The following is an 18,154-nucleotide window of genomic DNA, read 5'->3' on the forward strand; positions in this document are numbered from 1 at the left end:
AAGTCGCTGCAAAATAAATAAACTAACAGTGGCAATTTTAACATCGCAACAATTACTAATATTTTGTGACAAAATAATGTTGCCACTAAAACTTATCTTCTCAAAAGTTATAATGACCAAAATTATATATATATCCGGTAGGAACCTAATTCTCTAAATTTAATAACTGGATATTCACATCTATTGACTTCCAATATTAAAAGCAACCAATAATATTTAAAAAACAAAAGAATTTCTCAAACTAAATATTATAAATATTTTAATTACAAAAAAGTCAATTACATAATACTACACGACACTTCATTGTGCATTTGTAATTGTACGCATATACATATCCCAAAAAAAGACAAAATATTAAGTGCCTTGTAATTGCTCCTTGGTCGACACCATCCCTAAACGATACCATTGTTTAAGTGCCTTGTCCCTGCTAAAAAAATAATATATATATATATATATATAAGGAACATAATGAGATTTTTTATATCAAAAAACATACATAGAAAAACTTAATAGAATACCAATGACTTCCTTTAGAATAATGCTCATTCAGAAGTTAGGTTTTGGAGTTGACTACTCGTTACTGAATTGGTTGGGATGCATTGTCATTATTTTAAAAATTAGTCTATTAAGAGGAAATATAACAAGGATGCATTGCCCAAGCAGGAAAAAAAGATAACAAGGATGCATTGCCCCAGCAGGAAAGATAACATATTGGTTTGGATGCATTGTCATTCTTTATCCCATTTTCACCTTTGATCTAGAAAACTCTGTATCTATAGTAAAACATTTAGCATTGCCCAAGCAGGGAAAAAAAGCTAATGTACATGACAAATACTACATTTAATAGCCCGATCACAGAGTATTAAGCATCTAACATTATAGCAATCGCAAGTCAAAATGATTTTACTATTGAAATAAACACATAAGCAGGAAACAATAAACACACAAGCAGGAATCGCAAGTCAAAATGATTTTACACTAGTCAAATTCTTCTAAGCATTGCACTAGTCAGATAACAGCAGGAGCTACAAAGCGGCTGTAATCAAATTTGAACATGAATTCTAGCTTAACTTATTTTCATCCTTCAAACAGGACCTATAAATGGTCCCGAAAATTTTCACTATTATCATGTAAAGCATATCTACAAGCAGAACCGTAGAAGCGTGTACTGTCTTGACAAAAGGTTTCTACTCTTTAACTATCTCAGCAGAAACATGTAGTATGGCAAAAGCAACATAGAAATGCCAAAAAGTTGAAGGACACTCATCTCTGTTATAATCATACTAACATTGAGCTAAAAGAAAAAGAAAGAAAAAAAGAGCCAAAAGACCATTATCTTCTTTAGAATAATGCTCATTCAGAAGTTAGACCACCAAACATTTAAAGCTTTAGTTAGCAGATCTGAAAATTCTTATCCAGATGCTACTTGATCAAATTACAAGTTCATATCATAACCAGCATATCGTCACTTCACATAGAAATTCAATATAGTTGTTTCATTTCATCAGCAACATATATTTACGGTGTTTTCTTCATATTAACTGCCATAAACGTAACTAATTACGAGATTAAGAGAATTAAATTGGTTTGTAAAAATCCAGATTTCACATAAACAAAAAATAGACCAATAGTCTATTATCAAGAGGATGAAATTTAAAGAAGGAGAAGTTGAAAAGAAGATAGGGAGCAAGTGACGGAAGAATTATCCAGAATTAAGGAAGAAGAAATGCCGAGAAGGAAGACGAATTGTTAAGAAGCAGCAGAGCAAGTACCTGTTGCTGCATTCTGATCATGAAACTAGCAAATTGTTCATGCATCCTCTTGTCCACTTCTAGATTGATCCTCTTACCTACTTCTGCATTTGCGTGTTCACGCTCCTCTGCCAACTTCTTTTGCAACTCAAGCTCCATATTTCTTTTCAACTCAACAGCCATTTGTTCACGTTCTTCTTGCAACTTCCTATCCATCTCGGCTTTCATCTCTTGACGCACAATTTCCATAGCTGAAGACACGATGGACTCTATGTTTGCATGCTGCGTGTTACTCTTTTTAGGAGGCTTCTCTCCGTATCCTTTTCCGCGAACATAGCTTGTTCTCTCACCAAGAACGGTGGATAAAATCTCATCTCTAGTCATGGAATGCTCTCTTCAGATTGTTGTTGAGTGACAACATCATGGAGTTGACCCTGCATTTATGCATAATCATTTACATCGAAACATAATAAAACACACTGAATGTAACTTACAGAAACAGAAAGATAACAAGTCTATGATTTTAGATAATTACATGAATTTGTTGGGATTGTGAATCCACTCACACCAGTTCTCCTCTATCATCCTTGCATGTATGTTGGATCTCCCAAACTTTATCTGGTGTGTATATTTCTCCAGTAATAGGATTTCTCTGCAATATAATTTCAGAGAAAAAATGGCTAAGCAAATATATAAATATTTAAATAACAAAGAAGCATATGTGATATTAGGGGATTAAATATATTTTTACCGTAGATTCCTCTACTTTTGCAAAAGACTTTGTACAACAAGTATGCTTAGTTATTTGCTTTTCTCTGATTAAGCAAACATTTTCCTCGACAGGATGAAAATTTCATGAGGTAGTACATGTAAAGTTTCCAAGAACCTCACATCACACTGTTCAACCAGAGATTGACAACAAATACCATACCAATCTTGTGGGAATATCAAGCAAAAAATAAACTACAAAACAACAAGCCAACAGTGGACCAACAAAAGGAAAATCTACTGAAACAGATTCCTTGCTTGCAACTTAAAATCCACATCGAAGAGCTCTTTTCTTAAAAGATACAGAGGATAAGAAAGGAAGTTTTGGCTTCAGAAGCAACTATCTCAGTAATACCTCCACCACACCTTGATCCTGGAACCATAATAACACATCAGAATAAATAATTGAATCAAGATACTCACACATTTACAGAGATTTAGAAGGATAAAATGGAGAACAAAATTCAAGAACTTAGCTAAGTCATCTCAAATTTGAGGATTATGATCGCAACCAAGAACAACAAAATGATCCATCAGATAAATAAGGGGGCAAAAGGCATGTAAAGTAAGTGATAATTTAACAGAAAGTGTTAGGATAAAAATATACCATTCTTTTTGTAAAAGAGGCTTAAAAAGCAAGACACATAAATTGAAATAAAGAGAGAATCTAGTATTGGTGTTGCCATTTCTCACGAGGCCACAAGATTCAACTAAGCTTTTCTCTATGTGAAGGAAAAGAATGGAAGTATTCAAGTCCATTTAATCAACAAATCATGTGTTGATTTCCAGCTAAACAAAAGGAAACGTGATCAACACTCCCTAAGTGATTGCATAAACAAAAGCTTTTCATATTATTTTGATTTTAAAGAAGTAATGAGCAACCAAAGTTAAAATATATACTCCAACTACTTTGCACAAAGAACTAGTGAAAACATCATCGTTACCAATAAATCATCGACACAGTTGACACTCACGTGCACAAGGAAACTATCAGATTTGAAAATCCACACCCTAGTGACTATTTTTGCAAGGTGATACAACAAGAAACTTGTGCAAAAGCCCTAGTGATGCTGTTACACTACAAGAAACTTGTGCAAAAACTATCAGGAAGGTGATACAACAAGAAACTTGACTGTTTTTGCAGTCTTATTGATGTTGTTACATTACAAAGGGTGGAAAGGATCACAATGGTCCAGATTTTGTGCCTTGCTGACCAGCTGATATCAACATGATTCAACAGGAAGATTTCATGCAAGGATATCAACATGATTCAACAAGAGGCTACACAAAAACATGTGCAAAAGCAGTGCATTGGTTTGGACAGTGCAGTTAACTGTTTATGCGTATGGCACAGGTATTTCTTCTACAAATGCAAGTACTCAAGGACACCGAATCATAGTGCTCACCGTTGGTTGACTGAATGCCCAATTAAGAAAGTTGTCTACTCCATCTCTATACCTTTGGTCGACTCTATTCCTAATATTGAACCAACTTTTATCCATCCTTTCTATTTAAAAAAAAAGAAAGTTAATTAAATAAAAGTGCAGCATTGATAATAATCAAAACATATATAATAACTAACATACATGAGAAATGAACAAATCTAATCACCTCTAAATAAAATGAGAAATATTGCAGCAAGTTTCTACTCTTACTCACGTTTTGGTTACAAGGAAATAAACCAGTTTCATAAAAAAATATATATACATTGCCCAATCTATAAACACCTTATTGATAAATAGATTTAATATCTCTTACCCAACTAGACTCAAAGAGTATTAAATTGATAAGCTCTAAACTCTTTTTTAGAGCAATCTGATACATACAGGAAAACATGTCTTTCAAACGTGCATCTTAGCTAATTTCCTAATACATGAACTAGGTAAACTGGATAAATCTAGTTTACTTTTTCCAACATTGACAATATGGACAGAAGCCAGTAGTAAACCTCATTCATGTCATTGTTGAGCTCACAAAATGCTAGAAATTGCTCTAAAGAAGCAAACATTTCATAGAATATAACAAGGTGCAAGGGAAGGACATGATCTATCGAATATACTATAAAAGCTGAAAAAACACAGAATCTTTTTTACAATGTAGAAAGTGGTTACATGGTGATGGTACAAAAAAATAATTACAGAAAAATAATTACAATGTAGAAGATTACAGAGATTATAATCCCCATTATGCACCAAAGAGACCTATGCTCTTTTCCGCAATCCTTTTCCAGAATACGCGAAAATAGAGAAGTTTTTGGAGTAATGATCTTAAATCAGACAACATTGATCCTTGCAAGGAACTTGGAAACATGTTTTAAATTGCCAACTTGAATGACAAAAGTTGGAATTGACTTCTTGTTATATCCTGTTTCCCATATTAGTTTTTTCTCTTCTCTATAATGGAAGTAGACATGGCGTCGTTTCTGTTGCATAATTTGTTATAGACAATAAGAAGAGGTTAATGATAGAGTATATTATGAAAGAATGATAATATTGTAACTATTTTTCCAAACTTAAGCACATGATTACAGCTTATCAATGTTTTATTTATGGTTATAGACTAGTTATGTTTACGACGAGGGTGCAAGATTCTACTAATTAAACGCAATAATTTTCATGATTACTGTCAACCAGAACTTGTGGGTGATGAAGAAACCTCTAAAAACAATGTCTACAGAAGATTGCATAACTCAAAAAAAAAATGCGAAGTCTAAATCCTCACAAAAGATATTAGAGAGACGACAACAACATAGCCCATGGGAAGAAACAATGTTAAGAATACAAGCATACTTCGAATCTAGTGATTAACCTTAATTGATAAGTAATGACAGTAAAAAACAAAGAATATCAAATAATTTAACTCTATCTGTTTGTAAATGGTCTTTATTCTCATACAAATCTGAGATCACTATGAATTTCAGAAATCTACATAACAAAAATGAATACACCACAGTAGAAACACATTGGATACAACTGCTAAAGGAAAATTATGGCAGCGATTCAACCAGCCCTTACGAGTATGGAATACCAACATACAATAGGTCTCTCAACAAGAAGCTTTTAACTTACCCAAACTAAGATAGTCAAGTTCTGTCAAGACTGAAAATCAACAACAACAACGCCAAATACGCCTCAAATGAGTCTTCCTGTGCGGCTCTCTTTTTTTGTATTCCTATAGATTATCAAATGGTTCAGAGAAATTCGAGATGAAATCTAAGAATACAAATATAAAATTACTGAAATAACAATAATCCCTAACTGCATGTTGAAAATTTTGCCTTAAAGAATCCTTATAAAAAAATCCAAACATAAATTTATACATAAACTAGTATGGGTATAAACAAAAAAGAAAGAATTAGGGTCACTAGCAGCTATATGAGAGAAATCGGTTGTTCAATTCTTCCACCACAAAATCGATATGTATTTAAACAACAGCTATATCAGATTTTTCGTTCTAAAAGAAAAAGGAAAAGAATAGGGATTTGAACACATACCTGATAAATGAGATTCACATTTTGATTAGAAAGATTTAGAGTTGGGTCATGAAATTTTAGCAGAGATGTGATTTTAGAGAGAGGGGGGAAGGATTTCTAGAGAGAGGCTTGTTTGTGTGTCTGAAGGGCTTCGTATCTTTTAATTAGAAAGAAGGAGTTTTTTTTTAATTTTTTGTTGTTATTTTAAATTAAAATTTCTAGGGTATAGTAGCGACCTAGTCGCTGCAAAATCTCTTTAGCGGCGATAGGTTAAAAGTCGCCACAAATAATTTGGAGCCAAAATTTTATTCTTAGCGGGACCGAAAATTTCAGCCACATCAGAGGCGACCTCAGAAAAGTCGGTGCTAAATATTCACCTTCTGTAGCGACCTTTAAATGTCGCTGCTAATACTATAAATTTTGTAGCAACCTATAGGGTCGCCACTATATGTTTCCACTAAAAATCCAAATTCTTGTAGTGCCAATAGCACTGGAAGAGAAGGAAGTCCTAACTCGTAGCCTGCTCGCCTGCAAATCTGGTTCTTACGTTGTACTGCAGACCAACATAGGTTCCCAAAAGAAAATGTCAGTACCATCCATTGTACTCGGTGAGTCTCAACAACAGAAGGAGAAACTTTAATAACATATACATTATGAGCAAAAGTTCTAAATGCATGTAAAACATAAGGCTTATAAGAATAATTCTAAATAATTGCATAATAGCAGTTTATGAATATTCCAAAAGAAATTATTTTCTTTTTCTTTCTTATAAAAAAAATACTTCACTTTATACTTTGGGAGTTCCAACTATCCTGACTTAATTCTATCTTAGTCACAGTGTGATCGGCACGAGTTAGATTCCAGCCTGATCGAATAGGCCCAATCCACGAGGTGTCACTCGCTTCATGGTTCTCAGTGCTCATGTCTCATACCTTAGCATGGCTAAGTAAATTCTCAGCAACGAGACCCTCGGCTCGTGTGCTCCCTACTTTGGCACAAGTAGTTTCAGTAAGTCAACGCCTTGGTCAGGACCCTAGGCCTGGATGATGACCCCTTCTCAGAATAAAGGATACTCCCGAAAATCTTTTCTTTCTAAAACTTCTTCTTGTGACTTTTCAAGTCTAAATCTTTTATACATACTCATACTGGTATCCTTAAATGTAAGGCATGACATAAGAATGAAATAAACATTCAAAAGTATTTATAAAGGTTCTTGATCCTTCATGAATTTTCAACATGAAAATGGCATATAAGAATAACATAAAAATCTGAAATTTATGCACATACATCCAAATAATCATCTAAACTTCAGCTAGAAAATAATTCTAAGCTAATAGGTACTTACTACTCCAATTAAGTATATATTAACTCTTTTATGCAATTCATCAAACACCTTGTGTGCATGCTTTTGTGAGTTAAACCACTTTAGTAAAGGGTTATATCAACTCACCTCAAAACTTCTCGAGCCAATACCTAGGCCCCAGTCCAATTAACATCAGTCAAACAATGAATTCTACAACAACGAGTACTACTATAGGGTAATTGACAATAGAGAATTTTATATACCTGAGTTCAAGAATTAGTGATTTGTAAAGAACCCTAGATTTTTCGTTGCCTGCGTGATAAGAAACCTCTGTTTCGTGAGCAAACTGTTCTTTTTCGTCTAAGCTTTTGCCTTCCATCGTTTTTGATAATGACAGAACGAACGTTCTGTTTCTCTTTGAGGCTTGGGGCCTTTTTGTTTTCCACAACCCTTCTATGGGCTTTTAGCCCTTTTTCCTTTCTTCCTTTTTTTTTAATTTAACTAATAACTAATGATACTCACTTTAAAAAAATTAATAATATTTTCCTAATTGTATATCCAATTATTTATAAATATAAAAGTAACTCAAAAAATCAATCACAAGGGCTTAAATCCTTAAGTATAATTAAAAATTAAAAAAATTAAAAAAATTAAATTAAATTCTATATTTAGCGCGTCTTAAAACTTTTATAGATTTGAGGAGTGTTACAAAAATAGTGTAGAAAAATATATGAAATATCTTAAATGGACAGCTGTCCATAGGCAGTTATGAAAGATGTCTTTTCTCCCTGAAATCTAGGGGTTGGCTGAAGAGAATAATTCTTTTATTCTTTTAGGCACATGAAAGATTTAGTACCTATAAAAAATGGACCTTTTCTCTTTCATTGGGAGAGATTTTCAGACTCTAAAAACACTTCTAAACAATACAGCTCTGCCGTTTCATTAGTTGAGCTATTTTTCTTTGGCTTTTTGACCTAGGATAGAATAGTTTTTCTTGGAATTTCTGGCTGGTTTTCAAAGGCTGAAATATGGTTTAAGCTTGGAGCTGTGTGATATTGTTGTTGTGTGTTGCTGATTTTTACTGAAGTTCTTGCTACTTTCTGTTGTTCTCAAAGATTTCTCACTTTGTTTTTGCTGTGTCCAGGTACTTCTGGAACCTTTGAGTGACAAAAATAAAGTTCTAAGCATGTGTTTAGGATACATGTAATATGAAATTGATGTTTAAATGTTAAACTTCAGTTTTTCTTTACCTACGATTCCTTCAAGTTGTTTAGCTTTGCAATTTCTTTTCATCCTTGTTTAAGTATTCTGGATTTGTTGTGTTAGTCCACAATTTAGTTGTAATATTTATGTGTTGAACGTTTAAATTGGTCCATCTTTTTCATCTGTTGATTGAAGTTCAAGATGATTGATAGTTTCAGCAGTCTATTCTATTCATTCATTTCAAAATGTGTTAGTTAATATGTTGGCCATGGTGCCTCCTGTAGACAGAGGTTTCAAGTTCATACTAGTTTAAATGAAATTCAGGATTTAATTGCAGTGATATTCAGATTGGTATTTTAAAATCTCAGTTATGGCTGAAGTAATTACATGTCTGCTTTAATGTGACTAGCTAGTAGTTTAAGTTAGTTTAAGCGGACATTGTACCATTAATGGCATGTTAATAAATTAAAACCTATAATATGGTTGGTCAGCATTTGATTTTTCAGAATTTTTATGATATTTTGTGTTTTACGTGATTTAGAGGAAATTAAGTCTCAGTTGGGCCTTAATGTTGAAGGCCCTCCTACTAGAAGCAGTTGGGCATGGTATTAGCCCAGATGAGGTAGCTTGGTCGAAACCAGACCTGGTGTGCCTCTGTTTTCTGCTTCTTTCCACTTTTGGGCTCAGTTTCGAGCCCAATCAACTTCAGTGTTTTTATTTCATTAAGTTTTTCTTAGATAGCAAAATGGGCCTACGGCTGGCCCAATTTTTCTGAAATAATTAAAGGCTTAACAATCTCCCAATGCATATCTATAATTAATAGCTTTATAGTGAATTCTGACTTAGTTTAAACATGAGCCTTTGTAGCTTGTTTAGGCGTGTTTATAAGAAAAATCATCATAGCTACGGGTACGGTTTCTGTGACGTAGTTGTGATACATAATTTTCAAATTCGGGTGCCCATTTCATGTGACCCGGCCACAACTTCTAATAATGCTAATAAATTAAATACGTTGCAGATCATGGGTACGGCTCCCTTGACACGATTCGCAATGTGTACCAAGCAAACAAGTGTACGACAATCGTAACTTGTTCCTGAATAATTCCATAAATAATTAAAAGCGGTTAAAGGTTAAAAAAATGCATAATAGGTATAAAATATATAATTAATCAGATAATTAGGCCAATTAATAATAGTTGAGTGACCGCGCTGAAACCACGGAACTCGGAAATGCCTAACACCTTATCCTAGGTTAACATAATTCTTTACCCAGATTTTTGTGTTTCGCGGACCGTAAAACAGAGTCAAACTTCCTCGATTCGGGATTTTTAAACCGGTGACTTGGGACACCATAAATTATCCCAAGTGGTGACTCTGAATTTGAATAAATAATCCCGTTTCGGTTATTGTCACTTTAATTGGAAAAACTCCTTTATACCCTCTCGGGTAGAAAAGGGAGGTGTGACAGCTCTGGCGACTCTGCTGGGGACCGAACCCAGAATCTCTGGTTCAAGGTTTAAGAATTCGAACTTAGAATAATTGTTATATTTGGCTGTTGTTTATTATCTGATTTTTATTACATGCTTAGGCCTAATGTGCTAAATGTCGCTTTTTACCGCTTTGATGTTATTTGAACTGTATATAAACTGCTGCGAAACCCTACTCTTCTAATCTTCTTGGAAGTTCACGCTGGCATGACTTCTTTTCTGTTAGTGTCATATCCTAATTTAGAACGAGGTTCGGACAAGTTGTAAAGACGGATAATCTTTTGGTTACCGGTACGCTGCCCCTGGCTCGAGTTGTCCGCTCGGGTAAGCCAGATCTAGAACAATACACCCAGTATGAACGCTTGTTTGCATCATGTGCATTTGACTTAGGGGACTCAACACAGGGGTTGGATCCGTCTAGGACAGGTGTACCTGAAATTAAAAGTCCATCATGATTCATTTTTACTTGCTATTTGTGCATTTATTTGTTTCGGCTTACATGTTGACCGGCTCTTAGATTAGGGAGGAAAATCAAAGTAAAACCAAGATTGAGGTAGGAGAGAGAACTTCATCTGTTTCCCGAAAATGGTGTTTAAAACATCTTGAAACTCTGCCGAAATTTTGAAGAAAAAAAAGAGAAAAAAAGGGGAGAAGGTCATTCCAAAATGGTTCGTATGTTCTTGTTGCGTCAAAACTGACCGAACTACGCGAGTTTGATTCTCACCGGATGTGGGATACCTAGGCAACCCTCATCGGGTCCAGCCCCGCTTTTGCAAAAATAACCAAAAATATGAAGCGTCGTCATTTTTGTCGTAAATAAAGTGGGTGATGCCTTTTTGTCTAAATAGCCAAGTGTCCCAACGGGACACCGGAAGGCCATTTTTGCAATTATAGCCACCGACGACTTCTTTGTCAATTTTTGGCAGCCTAGCAAACACAGCCCTAAAATCTTCCCTTTTGAAGTGCTGAAGGGCCGTATTTGCAAAATTAGCCTTGATTTATTTGAATTTTTGCAAAATGAACCTTTTTATCAGCTTTTAAATAAAACTCACTTTGTTTTAAACCAATCACCCTAATCTAAATGTGCAGAATGAGCACGAGTCAAAATTTACCGATAAAGGTTATGACTAAGATTTCGTTGGCACTTCACATATGGTGGGAAGATTTGGGTGAACAAGGACGAGACACAGTCAACTATTACCTAGGGGAACTCACCGGATTATTAAAGATTAAGCCTAGGGGTGACATAATAAAAGCATTGGTGACATTTTGGGACCCAATTCACAACGTTCTGCATTTCTCGGACTTCGAACTTACACCTACCTTGGAGGAGATAGCGGGTTATGCTGGGAGTACAGAGGGTTTAAGACATAAACACCTGGTTGCTCCAAGAGCCGTCACTCCCCACAAGTTCCTCGACTTACTAAAAATAAACAGGTAGGTCCAGTATGCAGATTTGGCAGGGGGAGTTTCCACTCTACACTTCATATACCAGCGGTATAGGCATGTAATAGGATTTGAAGACCCGAAAAGTGGAATTTGTAGTAAAGGGAACCAACCAAAGTGGGAAGAGCATAGATGCTTCGCTTTCATGGTAGCATTCTTAGGTCTTCTAGTGTTTCCCAAGAAGGATGGGAATATTAATTTATGGGTGGCTAGGGTCGTCAATGTTTTGACTACCAATGCCAAGAGCACCCTCGCACTTATGATATTATCTGATATATTCTGAGCTCTCACAACTTGCAAAGCTGGAGTAGATTTTTTTGAAGGTTGCAATTTGTTACTACAAATGTGGATGATTGATCACTTTTGTTATCGTCCTCGACACATGAACTACGGGTCTACAGGGAAAAGCTGCATCGAGGAGTTTGGTACAAGGGTCTCTAAGTTCAAAATGCCAGAAGGGGTTAGATATTGGGTAACCCGCCTTCGTTCCATAGCTGCATGTTAGATAGAGTGGACACTGGGTTGGCTTCCCGTTGAAGAGATTATGTACATGTCTGCCACCGGTCCCTACTTCCTCCTAATAGGTCTTCGAAGCATCCAACCCTATGCCCTATACCGGGTTTTGAGACAATTGGGAAGATGCCAGGTAGTTCCCCAAGATGAAGATCTTAGTGTTCATGAAGTCGAAGTCCGCTCTGATGGCCAATTTCATGAAGAACTGGTTCTCCATATTTGGAACGAGTGACAATATTTGACAGCAAACACCCGAGTACGTGACTTGTCTAGGGGTGAGGTCTCGCCTGATTACTTGCTTGGTATAGAAAGAAAGTCGCAGCAAGGGTCGAACCTGAAATGCCAATCAAAAGGCCTCACATCCAAGAATTTGTTGAAGCGTCGCAAGAAAAATGGGCTTGGTTGACCAAAGAAAATGAATATAGGGCTACAATAAGCAAGTTAGAAGGGAAAATTAGAGACCTTAAATTTGATTGTGGATTGCAAGCCGCTGCGGATAAAGGTGAAAAGAAGAGGTTGGCCCGAGAAAATAAAGCCCTCCGAGCCCAAATCCAGAAGATAAAAATAGCAGCTGAGAACCCGGTCAGAAGCGAAAAAGATGAAAAGCTCATCCATAACCTTAGACGGAATGTGTGTGATTATGGGGCTGATTTGGAAAAGACCGAAGGAGAATTAGCAAAAGCCCAGGAAAAGTTGACCAAGAATGCAGAAGAACGAGCAAGTTTCATTCAGCAGTTGAAGGAAAAGTACGACAAAGTAATCACGGGTCCGAAGAAAAAGATCAATACCCTTGAGAGTGAAATGGCCAAGCAAGCAAAGAACTTCAAAGCAGAAATAGAGCATTGCTATGCATTTATGTTGCAACTAGAAGAGGACCTGCAACAATTGCAAGAGAAAAATCATATGGCCACACAAGTTTTGGAGGCCAGATCTCAACAAATTGGATGTCTGCTCCAAGATAAGGGCGTCATCAGGGAGAGGATTAGAGGGATTGCTGATTACGTCGTCATGAAATGCCATGAGTGCGAGGATATGACCAAATCCATGTTCTTCTCTGCTGTGATGATTTTTGTCCGTCAGATAATGGACGACCTATATCGCCTCCAAGAAGATATGGAACGTAGGCCCACGGCGAAACCGACTGATGTCCCACGGGCCCCTAGACTAGTATTGGAGGCACTTATGTATTCCTGATTTTATTTTCAAGTCTGTATTTCATTTTTTTTTAGAGTCTGTTTTGGTTTTTAAGTTCTTAAGTCTGTATGATGGAGTCATTGTAATAGATGAAAATCAAAATTTTTTATTTAATGAAAATTTGAAAACCCAAAATGTTTCTTTCTTTTATTTTGTATTTATCTCCTGGACTATGTAATGATCTGATTCATACGGTGTCATGATACGTAGACAATCCACATAGAATTCAATCATAACCATAAAATGAAAAGAGAAGAAAAAAAATACTAAGTGGAAAGAAAGAATGGCAAAACGAGAGAACAAAAGCGAGTGCAAAAATAAAAAGGGAGCGACAAGAACCAAGTGGGAAAATCAATAGTGACTAAAAAAAGGCAGGAGTGAAAAGAAAAGAAAAAGAGAGAAGAGAAATTGCAAAGTGAAAAGAGTTAGTTAAGGCCAGGATGAAGCATGCAACCATTCAAATACACAATAGAAGCATTTAACTGTTCAGGTGCATTGCATCCCAAATGTGCGGTTGTCTATCTATTAAACTCTTAAACACTAACAAGTTTACTGTTGTTATTGAGCACAGGAAGGTGGTTAGTTTGCTTGGCATTCTGGAAAGTCACCCATATAACACCAGGTCTAAACACAAGGCGATCATGGCTAGCAAAGAATTAGACGCAAGTGTTGTTGACCCACCAAGAGAGATGGAGGAATTCGAGCCTGGTTTGAAAGAAGAGGTACATAAGCTGAAGCACAAAATGGACGAAATGTACCAGGCATGGATTAGGGGTCATCCTCCACCGTCACACCCTGCCAACTACACAGAAAACCCTACATTCATCCCACCACTATCTCAATCCCAAGATCCTACTTTTGTTGATCTATCCCCTCATTATGCACCATACTTCACCCCTTACCACCACTATCCCCGCACCTCAAACCAAACTGTCCAGGCTCCCCTAGCCAAAGCAACCACATACCCTGCTCCGCCAGCTACCCCTATTTTCGTAGCCCCCCGCGAGCTACCCTCCATCTATCTTCTACTGAATCGGCATTCCAAGCCTAAGATAACCAATACTATGCCCCAGATCCCACCTTCAAAATCCTGGATCATTACTCTTACACTCCTCACTTTGAACTTCCTGTCAAAACTGAGAAGCCACACAAAAATGCGGAGCAAGAAGAGATATTTAAGAAGGTAAAGAGTTTGGAGCAGTCGTTGAGGATTATGCAAGGGTTGGAGGCCAAGTGGCTTATAAGGATCTGTGCTTGTTTCCCGATGTCTAACTACCTGTCGGGTTCAAAATGTCCGAGTTTGACTTGTACGAGGGGCATGGAGACCCCGTGGCCCATTTAAGAGGATTTTGCAGCAAATGAGGGGTGCTGGTGGGAAAGATGAATTACTAATGGCATATTTTATTCAAAGTTTGAGTGGTGCAGCATTGGAATGGTACACTCGCCAAGACAACAATAGGTGGTATATTGGGATGACTTGGCTCAAGGTTTCGCTCAGCATTTCTAGTACAACATAGAAATTATCCCAGATCACCTATCCTTGACTAAGATAGAGAAAAAGCCCAGTGAGAGTTTCAGGGAGTATGGTTTTCTGTGGAGAGACTAGGCGGCACGAGTCAACCCTCCAATGTAGGAAGATGAAATGGTGGAGTACTTTCTTCAGACCTTGGAGCCTACTTACTTTGGTCATCTGATCTCGGCCATAGGTAAGTCATTCAATGAAGTGGTAAAAATGGGAGAAATGGTAGAGGAAGGACTCAAATCAAGCAAGATCATGAGTTACTCTGCCATCAAAGCAACTACACAAGCGATCCAGAACGGTACCGGGGGCATGTTAGGGAAAAAGAAGAAAGAAGATGTTGCTATGGTCGTCTCAGGATTGTGGCATGGCCCAAGGGGTTCACCTCACCATTACACCCAGCCTCGACCCCAACTTCAAACCTATACCCAAGCTCCATATAATCAACCCCAACACTACTTCCCACCCCAAGACCCTTAATATTCAGTCAGGCCACCGCAATACCACGTCCACCACGCACAGTCATATGCTCAACCCCGTCCTTACCCGCTATGGAGTGCCCCGGCTCCACAAAACCCTTACCCACCTCCACAAACATACTGAAACCCTAATGGTCCCAGCTTTCAACCCAGGCTGGAGTACAAAAGGGAAAGGCGACAGCGGAAACAAACTTTCACCCCGCTTGGAGAGTCTTACGCCAGTCTATTTCGGAGGTTGAGGCAATTGGATGTTCTAAGGCCGATTGAGTCAAAATTACCAAATCCCCCTCCGAAAAACTTGGATTATTCCCTTAGATGTGAATATTGTTCTAATGCTTCGGGGCACGACACAGAAAATTGTTGGCATTTAAAGAGCGCCATTCAGGAGCTTATTGATGCAAATAAATTGTTATCCAGAGCCTGGAAGCGCCAAATATCAATCAAAATCCATTGACATCCCATGCCAAAACGCACATGATTGAGATAGTGCATAAGGATGGGGAGCCCAAGAAGCCTTCAAAGTCTGTTATGATGATCAGTGCCAGTAAAAGTAATCCAGTCAAAACTCCAGTTGTTACAAAGGCAACATCTTCGATAGCTGAAGGGATGACAGATAAGCTAAGCACGCCTAATGATAAGCCGCTTGTGGTAGTCGTGAAGGGGTTCCAAGATGATGTTGAAACACAGTAAAGAAAACCGAAAGTGGTCGTCCCGGTGGTAGTAAGTAAGCCTATCATAATCATGGAATGGGCTCGCATTGCCCCAGTTATTATTAAACATGTGACCCAGCTGCCGATAGATAACACCAAGGTTGTTTCATGGAATTACAAACGAGTGATAATAACTTATAAATGGAAAGAAGTAGAAGAGGAAGTTAATGAAACCCGGGGGTTGACTCATTCGGGGAGATGCTTTGCCCCGGAGGAATTAAGGAAATCTAAGCCACTCAAAGATAATCCAATCCCGGTGAAGAAGCCAGTCACCGAAGAGGAGGCGGAAGAATTCTTGAGGAAAATGAAGGTGTAGGATTACTCCATCGTGGAACAGTTGAGGAAGACACTCGCTCAGATTTCTCTTCTGTCATTGTTGATATATTTAGACGAGCACTGCCGGTCCATCATGAAGATTTTGAATGAGGCTCATATCCTTGATAAGATCACATTGAACCATCTGGAGAAGATTGCCAACAAGATATTCGAGGCAAACAGGATCACTTTCTCGGATGACGACTGCCATTGGAAGGTACAAAACATAATCGAGCTCTTTATCTCACAGTGAACTGCGAAGATTCTATGGTCTCGAGGGTACTAGTTGATAATGGGTCCAGCGCAAATATTTGCCCTCTCTCAACTTTGTAAAAGTTGAAAATTAATACCGAAAGGATCCACAAGAACAATATATGTGTCCGAGGTTTTGACGGAGGGGGAAAAGATTCTATTGGAGATATCGTGCTCGAACTGACAATAGGACCAGTTGAATTTACCATGGAGTTCTAGGTACTAGATGTGGCCGTCTTCTACAATTTACTATTGGGCAGGCCCTGGATACATGTTGCCAAGGCAGTCTCGTCTTCTCTGCACCAAATGGTAAAGTTCGAATGGGACATACAGGAAATCGTTGTGCATGGTGACGAGAACTTATGTGCCTATAATGATACATCCATCTCGTTTATTGAAGCCGAAGATGATAAAGGGTTGTGGGTCTACCAAGCTTTCGAAACAGTGTTAGTTGAGAAGATTCCGGAGGGGGAGTGAATTCCAAGTCCAAAGTTAACCTCCGCATCCGTCATGGTAGCAACTAAAATGCTGAAGAATGGTTTTGTGCCGGGCAAAGGTCTAGGCGCATCTTTATAAGGTATCGTACAGCCAGTGTCTCTACGTGAAAATCAGGGTACATTTGGTCTGGGATTCAAACCCATAGTGGAGGAGGTGAAGAGGGCTAAAATGTTGAAAAGAAGGCATGGTCACTCCCTAGGCCTATCCCCCGCCTCTCCAGGTCCTTCATCAAGCCAGGGGTTGTGAAACGCCCAGTGTTAGCAGTCCTAAAGCCTGTGGTCGACTTTGATGCAGAGCTGATTGAAAGGTTCCAGAGTCTATTTGATGATGTGAACGTGGTGGAAATTGGGGAAGGTTCCAGCAAAGCATATGTGCAGTTTATTGGGCCAAAAGTGAAGCTTAACAATTGGAAGGCTACTCCCCTCCCTACTCGGAAGGAGTTTTGGTAGTTTGCTTTGTTTTCCTTTCTGTTATCTGGATTATTCCAGGGTTGTAATCCAGATTTTTATTTTTCGCTTGTTTTGATGTACAAACCCTTCTATCCTTAATTTTCAATGAAATGCAATTTCCCTTTTTTCATTACTCCTGATATAGTCATTTTTGTCTTTCTTTCTACAATTCTTTTTATGCTGGTTTCAATGACATGACATGGATGAGGAATTTTCGGCCAAGTCTTTAAAGCCAATCTAACTCTAAAATAATAATCCAAGAAGTAGAGCGCGATGATGAAATAGAATATGATGAAGATGAGGATTTGAGGAAATTAGTAAAGAACTAAATTATTTTGAAGAGAAACTCAAGCCTAATTTGAATAAAATTGAAGCAATCAATTTAGGGGATCTAGATAATATCAGAAAAACCAAGATAAGTGTACACCTGGAACCACAAATCAAGGAAGAAGTAATCAAAGCACTGTTGGAATATAAAGAAAATCTTTGCATGGTCATATGACGATATGCCGGGTTTGAGTACTGACTTGGTAGTTCACAAATTGCCAATTGATCCGGTATTCCCTCTTGTCAAGCAGAAGTTAAGAAAGTTCAAGACTGACTTGAGTGTGAAGATCAAGGAAGAAATTACAAAATAGTTGGATGCAAAGGTCATTCAGGTTATTCATACCCCACTTGGTTAGCTAATGTTGTTCCAGTACCAAAGAAGGATGGTAAGACCAGGGTGTGCATTGATTACCGTGACCTCAACAAAGCAAGTCCAAAGGATAATTTTCCATTGCCGAATATCCACAT

The 18,154-nt window shown here is 37.6% G+C and overlaps 2 protein-coding genes across 4 annotated transcripts; one reads left to right on the forward strand and one right to left on the reverse strand.

Annotated features, from left to right (window-relative positions):
• Positions 1 to 340: 340 nt before the first annotated feature.
• On the reverse strand, positions 341 to 6,089 carry LOC104225280 (uncharacterized). 3 transcript variants are annotated; one of them, XM_070167422.1, is made up of 6 exons: positions 6,013 to 6,089; positions 5,588 to 5,690; positions 2,503 to 2,892; positions 2,287 to 2,403; positions 1,773 to 2,185; positions 341 to 427 (listed from the first exon to the last, which is right to left on the reverse strand). In XM_070167422.1, the coding sequence occupies exons 5-6, from the start codon at positions 2,133 to 2,135 to the stop codon at positions 410 to 412; spliced, it is 381 nt and encodes a 126-aa protein (XP_070023523.1). In that variant the 5' UTR covers positions 2,136 to 2,185; positions 2,287 to 2,403; positions 2,503 to 2,892; positions 5,588 to 5,690; positions 6,013 to 6,089; the 3' UTR covers positions 341 to 409. The 3 variants fall into 3 exon arrangements, with proteins under 3 accessions (XP_070023523.1, XP_070023524.1, XP_070023525.1); XM_070167424.1 differs by having other exon boundaries at positions 366 to 424; XM_070167423.1 differs by lacking the exon at positions 2,503 to 2,892.
• A 6,193-nt stretch (positions 6,090 to 12,282) lies between these two features.
• On the forward strand, positions 12,283 to 13,137 carry LOC138885069 (uncharacterized). Its single transcript, XM_070165960.1, has one exon. It carries the CDS (start codon positions 12,283 to 12,285, stop codon positions 13,135 to 13,137), a length of 855 nt encoding a protein of 284 aa, XP_070022061.1.
• Positions 13,138 to 18,154: the final 5,017 nt, after the last annotated feature.

The sequence above is a fragment of the Nicotiana sylvestris genome, chromosome 2 (genome assembly GCF_000393655.2).
Source record: "Nicotiana sylvestris chromosome 2, ASM39365v2, whole genome shotgun sequence".
Lineage (NCBI taxonomy): Eukaryota > Viridiplantae > Streptophyta > Magnoliopsida > Solanales > Solanaceae > Nicotiana > Nicotiana sylvestris.